The sequence below is a fragment of the Oratosquilla oratoria genome, chromosome 23, assembly GCF_046742065.1.
Source record: "Oratosquilla oratoria isolate Oo_2021 chromosome 23, ASM4674206v1, whole genome shotgun sequence".
NCBI classification, from domain to species: domain Eukaryota; kingdom Metazoa; phylum Arthropoda; class Malacostraca; order Stomatopoda; family Squillidae; genus Oratosquilla; species Oratosquilla oratoria.
In genome coordinates, this window is record NC_134799.1 from 36,190,693 (window position 1) to 36,198,192 (window position 7,500).

The following is a 7,500-nucleotide window of genomic DNA, read 5'->3' on the forward strand; positions in this document are numbered from 1 at the left end:
TCCTCGCGTTCTTTTTCCTCGCGTTCTTCTTCTTCGTGTTCTTCTTCTTCTTCTTCGCGTCCTTCTTCCTCGCGTTCTTCTTCCTCGCGTTCTTCTTCTTGCGTTCTTCTTCTTCGCGTTCTTCTTCTTCGCGTTCTTCTTCTTCGCGTTCTTCTTCTTCGCGTTCTTCTTCTTCGCGTTCTTCTTCTTCGCGTTCTTCTTCTTCGCGTTCTTCTTCTTCGCGTTCTTCTTCTTCGCGTTCTTCGCGTTCTTCTTCTTCTTTGCGTTCTTCTTCTTCTTCTTCTTCCTCGCGTTCTTCTTGGCGTTTTTCTTCGCGTTGTTCGTCGCGTTCTTCTCCTCCGCTTCTTCTTCTTCGCGTTCTTCTTCTTCGCGTTCTTCTTCTTCGCGTTCTTCCTCGCGTTCTTCTTCCTCGCGTTCTTCTTTCTCGTGTTTTTCTCGCGTTCATCTTCGCATTCTACTTCGTGTTCTTCTTCGCGTTTCTTTTTCGCGTTCTTCTTCCTGCTGGGGATCCCGTGTTTGGGGTTCCGCCCTGAGGCCGAGGGCGAAGGAGGGAAAACGAGGGATTAGAGCGCGGAAAGCTTCGGCCGTAGGCCGCAGTTTTTTGCAGCCAAGCCCCCGGCGAAGCCGGGTGAGGGCGAAGCCCGCGGCTTGTATATATATATACATATACATTTTATATATGTACATAGACATACATATGTATATATACATATACATATACATACATATATATACATCTACATACATATATATACATATATATACATATATATACATATACATACATATATACATATACATACATATACATACATATTTATACATATACATACACATTTATACATATACATACTATATTTTATACATATAACATACATATTTATACATTATACATACATATTATATACATATACATACATATTTTATACATATACATACATATTTTATACATATACATACATATTTTATACATATATACATATATATTCATATGCATACATATACATACTTATGCATACATATACATACTTTTTATATATATATATATACATATACATATACATACATATATCCAAAACACTTAATTGACGTAGTTCGAAACACAGTAAAGAAATCTTTTTATAGTCTTACTCATAATCAGCAATTCAGTTTTAAGAATATTTTAACCCTCCCATTTCATTAAAATTTAGTTAGTTTAACTCGTATTTTTAATAAATTTGGTGTCCAAGTTGTCTTTAAAAATAACAACACTGTTAAAAACAAGTTGATTAAAATTTACCTGCTTGTAATGAAGGCTGTGTTTATAGTATCCTTTGCAAAAATTGGAACCAATTATATTGGACAAACAGGCAAGGATTTAAATTTGAGAATAAACCAAAATAGATATAAAATCAGAACAGGGCAAGTTTCAAGCGAGTTGTTTTTGCATTTAAGGGATTTTAATCATTACATTGATTGGGATAACACAAAGAAAATTGTCTTAAGTATTAAGGAGAGGAATATCATAGAATCATGTTATATAAAAGCTTCATTTGAGAACAACATGAATATGAGTATGGGAATGTATAAATTAGATATCTTTATATCATACAAAATTTTTGACATTAGCCGGCTCAAAAATCCGGCAGTAGTGAGAGAGTGAGGTCACCATGGACCTGTCCTAATTCCCCCCTTGTGTGCTTCTTTTGTATATATATTTTCACTGTTTCCTTGCTCTGTACCTTTGAAAATGTCTTAAATAGACGAAAACGTTCGGTCACCTTTCATTTTATTTTCCAAGTGGTTTTATTACACATTTTGTGAATCACGTGTTTTTGTGATTTATTCGCATATGTGTGTGTGTATGTATATATATACATATATATATATATATATATATATATATATATATATATATATATATATAGAGAGAGAGAGAGAGAGAGAGAGAGAGAGAGACAGAGATAGAGAGAGATCACAAGATATCTAAGTCACATCAGATGCACTTCTGCCCACGAAACGTGCTACTTCCTGTCCCATAGGAAGGGCGGACGTCCTGCTATACATCCAAGACTCGTCCTTAATAAGAACGTAGGCACCCCGATTCTATCACGTAACCTTTAACTTTCTCTGATTCCACTGCCATCCCTACGTCTACTTATACATTCAATAAATGCCCCCAGCATCCCTCCTCCCACCCTTCCGCTACCACCGCCGTTTGCGCCCCTGGCAGCGGGAACGTATTTAGCTCGGCGATGGAGAGGCGCACCGTCAGTCTTCTGCCCTCCTCTCCTTTGCCCTGCCATTGCTCTGGTGGCTGCTGCCGGGGTACTCGCGTTTAGACCCCGAGAACAGTTGTGGTCCCCTGTGGAGTGTCTACAGAAAGAGGGCCGATACATCCCCCCAACACAGACCTGAAGTGGAAGAATCTGTCTTTTTCTTCTTCCCGGTCCCCGAGAAAGAGATTTTGGATCTTAGGGATTTTTTTAGTTAAACGGCGACCCAGAAAATCTAAATTCATATTAATTTCTTCTTTATTTTTTTTTTTCATTCATCATGACACGACTCTGCCTACTGCTGCTGATGACAGTGATGTTCCTGTCGGCGGTGTCAGCTTCGAACGTTCTTTTCCTGACGCCATTGGCCTCCCGGTCTGTGCGGTCTCTATGCCTCACGCTGGCAGAAGGCCTGGCCGCTCGCGGACACACCGTCACGATGGTGTCCGCAGGCGACCCCTTCTCCAGCCACCCAAACATCACCCACGTCCTAGCTCCCCACTCCAGCCTCGACAGCATGGACCTCTTCGAACTCCGTTCCTCTCCTACCGCCTTCAGGATGTGGCTTAAGGCGTTCCCCACGATGGCGAGGAAGCTCTACGAGACCCCAAAAGTCATGGACCTGTGGCGCCGCCGGAGGGAATTTGACGCAATCATTATCAACAGTGCAGCCAACGAGATGGCTTTTCCGTTCCTGATGGATGTGAAGGCGCCTTTCATCACCTACTCCCCCGTCGGGTCTGAGCCTCTTCAGCTGAGCTACCTGGGGAACTACGTGTCCCCAGCAACCCTGCCCTCTGTCATTCTCCCCTACGACAACGACATGACCCTGTGGGAACGCTTCGCTAACACCCTGTCCCTCTTTGCTCTTCGGTACGCCTTCAGGAGAGCCGTCGGGAAGCCTCTGGCCGAGGCTCTTCGGGAGAAGTTCCCCGATCTGCCTGACCCTTACTCGATGTACCCTCGACAGGCACTTACCCTCCTGAACCATCACCACCTCCTCGATGGCTCCATCCCGCTTCTCCCCAACCAGGTGGAAGTCGGCTGCATGCACTGCAAACCCGCCAAGCCCTTGCCGGAGGTGAGCCCGATCTGAACTTTGTGTGTTCATAACTGGTCTCTACCACAAACCAATGATGACCTGTTTTCAGAGGGACGAAATTCTTTGATTGCATGATACAATAAATGTATGGACCATGCTCACTCCATTAAGAGCATTGAAATTCCTACTAACCCTCTCAATGTCATTCACGAATAATGTATTCATTCTTGCTGCCGCCAGGCGATTTTATTCTGTCGAGAGAAGCCCTCCTGCATAGCGGAGGGCTTGACTCCCTGAATAAAATCTTCTGGTGATAACAGGAACGAAATATTTTTAGTTCGTCATTATAGCGAAGCTGTCACAGTCAGTTTGCCCTGCAGAACATACACTTTGTCGAATATATTTTGTTGCTGTTGAGTTAATGTAACTGCACATAGAATAACTTTGTTGTAAAACGATGTGCCGAGAGATCCATCAAATGCTAAGTATGAAGTGTTACATTCTCGTTCGAACTTTCGCAACGTTATATGACTATAGAAGTTTTTTTTCTAAATCCCTACAGACGATTTCATTCAGCTGATAATGTCCCTCCTCCTCAACAAAAAGTAGCGGGACTTTAGTTAGCAATTGTACTTAGGAATGACGTTACCACGAATCTATTCTGTGTATATACCTGCTACACGGCTCTTCATCCAAAATAAATATATAAATAAAAAATAATAAACAAATAATAATGATAATAATAATAATGATAACAATAGCAATAATGATAATAATAATATTAGTAATAACAACAATAATAATAGTAATAACTATAATAGCAATAATAAAAACAATGATAATAATAAAGAAATGAACAACAATAATAACACTGATAACAACAATAGCGATAATAACAATAATATCAATAACAATAATGACAATAATAACAATGATAATTATAATATCAATAGTGATAATAATACTAGCAACAACAACAACAATAATAAAAACAATAACAGCAAATAACAACTATAATAATGATAATGATAATAATAATAATAATAATAGCAATAACAATAATAACAATAATAATAACAATAATAATAACAATAATAAAATGGATATTAAGAAATATCTTGTTTATCTATGAACTCTATAATGAATTCTCTATCTGTTTACATGTAGGACATCGCTGAGTGGCTGGACGGCGCGGGTCCTGAAGGAGTTGTGTACTTCAGCCTCGGTGCCCTGCAGAAGAGTAAGGGCATCCCCGAAGTGTACCGGAAGGAGCTCTTCGAGGCCTTCGGTCGGATGCCTCACAGAGTCCTCATCAAGTACAGCCTCGAATCTGGCGTCGAACTCCCAAAGAACGTCAGGGCGTATGAATGGGTCCCCCAGCAGGATGTCCTTGGTGAGTAGGTCCGAATATGTGCCTACATGATTTCGTGTGGTAGGGCAAACCTTAAAGTATATGTATGTATGTATGTATGTATATATGTGTACATGTGTATGTGTATATGTGTATGTGTGTATGTGTGTATGTGTGTATGTGTATATGTGTATATATGTGTGTATGTGTATGTGTATATGTGTATATGTGTATATGTGTGTATGTGTGTATGTGTATGTATATGTATGTATATGTATGTGTGTATGTATATGTATGTATATGTATGTATATGTATGTACATGTATGTGTGTGTATGTGTGTGTATGTGTGTATGTATGTATGTGTGTATGCATGTGTGTTTGCATGTATGTATGTATGCATGTATATATGTGTGCCTGTATATATGTGTGCATATATATATATATATATATATATATATATATATTATATGTATGTATGTGTGGTAAGACAGATATGTGAGAAAGCTATAGGTAAGAGGAAGGATGTTTTCTGGGCCTTTATGGATCTGGAAAAGGCTTACGACAGGGTAGACAGAAAGGCACTGTGGGAGGTTATGCGGATATACGGGATAGGAGGAAAGTTGCTGGGACCTGTCAAGAGTTTTTATGAGAGTAGTAGAGCTTGTGTCAGGATTAGAAATGGAGAGAGTGAGTGGTTTAAGGTAAAGGTGGGACTTCGTCAGGGATGCGTTATGTCACCCTGGCTGTTCAACTTATACATGGATGGGGTGGTACGAGAGGTGAATGCAAGGGTAGTGGGTCAGAGATTGGAGATGGTTAAGGAAAATGGAGAAAAGTGGGAGGTGAGCCAGCTGTTGTTTGCGGACGACACTGCGCTTGTGGCAGGATCGGAGGAGGGATTGAGGAAGCTGGTGACAGAGTTTGGGAGAGTGTGATAGAAGAAAGCTGAAGATAAATGTGGGTAAAAGTAAGGTGATGAGATGTGCAAGGGGTGAAAGTGGCAGTAATCTGGAAGTGAGCGTTAAGGGAGAGCAACTGGAGGAAGTGGATAGTTTTAGATATTTGGGTGCAAATGTGGCAGGAAAGGGTGGAGTGAAGGTGGAGGTAGAATGTAGATTGAGAGAAGCGAGTAAATGCCTTGGTGGTTTAAAAAGTGTAATGAGGAATAGGAATCTGGAAATGGATGCTAAGAGGAGACTGTATGAAGGAGTGATTGTGCCAACAGCACTGTATGGAGCAGAAACATGGAACATGAGAGAGGAAGAAAGGAGTTTGAATGTGTTTGAGATGAGGTGTCTGAGAAGTATAATGGGGGTTATTAGGCTAGATAGAGTGAGAAGTGAGGAGAAGAGGGGTGGTAAGGGAGTTGGGAGATAGGGTGGATGAAAGAGTATTGGGATGGTTTGGACACATGGAAAGAATGAGTGAAGAAAGACTAGTAAAAGAGGTATGGAAGGCAGATGTGGAGGGAGTGGTGAACATGAGGGGACGTCCTAGGATGAGATGGAGGGATGGGGTGAGGGGGGCTTGGGGGAAGAGGGGAATGTCGGTTGAGTAAGGACGGGAGAGGACAGAAGACAGGGGTGAATGGAGAATGGTTGTATATGGAAAATGTTGTGATGCATGAGGTGGATTGGACGGGGGAATGGGGGTGAGATAGTGTGTGTGAGCAAAATTTTTTGACGCAGCCCGAAGGGATTTCTCCCCGTCCTCTCCTTTATATGGGGGGACGAAGAGGGGGGGTCGCCGATTTAATGAAGCGGCCTTGCTGTGGATGTGCTGTGTCCTGTGACACTGCTTCTGACCCAGGGCAGTGGACAGGGTGCAGGGATGGCCCGTCATCTGGGAGGTGCTGAGATGGGAGGGAGGGTGGAGGGGTGTGGAGCGTTTTCGGGAATGAAATGGGTGGGAATGTTTTGTGCCTTGTCCTTTTTGGCTACCCCCCTGGTAAGGGGGAAAAAAGCCTTGGTATATGTATATGTATGTATGTGTGTGCATATATGTATATCTATATATATAATATATATATGTGTGTATATGTAAGTGCATATATATATATATATTATATATATATATATATATGTATATGTGTGTGCATGTATATATATATATATATATACATATATATATATATATATGTACATATGTACATAGGTATATATATGTATAGATGCATATATGTAAATATGTATATACGTATATATGTGTGTATGTATTTATGTGTGTATATATGTTTGCATGTATGTATGTTTCCATGTATGTGTGTATGTATGTTTCTTTGCAGTTTATAATTGTTTATAAGTGTACACATATTTTTGCCCTTGAGCAAGTCCTACGGTAATACAAATATTATGCACTCAATACTATGGAGGATCTCGTGAAAGCCATACGAACCAGAGTCACGCAACATTTTCTTAGGCTTTCTTACGTTTCAAACAAATAGTTAAACAACAATAATAATATTAATAGATCCACATTTTGATTGACCATCTCTTCTTGTTGTCCCAACTTTATTTATTTACTATTTTTTTAATGGGAACTAACAAATCTGAGGATCGAATATCCAAAGGGATCGACTCCCTAATGCCCGCTTCCGATCCCCATCAACTCCTTTAACTACCCTAGGAGGTGCGGCCCCGACGGGTTGGAACTCGATGACCGGACCAGATCCAAATTCAATTTATCAACTTTCGCAATATTTTAGTAACTATTTCTCATGAAAAGTACAACAACCGGCGACTTATTACAAAATAAATAATTTCATGAACCTTGCCGGTTGTTAGGGGGCTGCTGATTGATGGGATTAACTGAAATGAATTATTTCATTGGAGTTCAGAGGTCTATTCAATG

The 7,500-nt window shown here is 40.5% G+C and overlaps 1 protein-coding gene across 1 annotated transcript in view; it reads left to right on the forward strand.

Moving 5' to 3' along the window:
• The first annotated feature begins 2,242 nt into the window (after positions 1-2,242).
• The window catches only part of LOC143038063 (UDP-glucosyltransferase 2-like), a 22,614-nt gene continuing 17,356 nt past the window's right edge, over positions 2,243-7,500 (forward strand). Inside the window, exons 1-2 of the mRNA XM_076206960.1 lie at positions 2,243-3,336; positions 4,465-4,690. Coding sequence (XP_076063075.1) covers positions 2,536-3,336; positions 4,465-4,690 — 1,027 coding nt within the window. The 5' untranslated portion in view covers positions 2,243-2,535. The remainder of the gene's footprint in view (positions 3,337-4,464; positions 4,691-7,500) is intronic.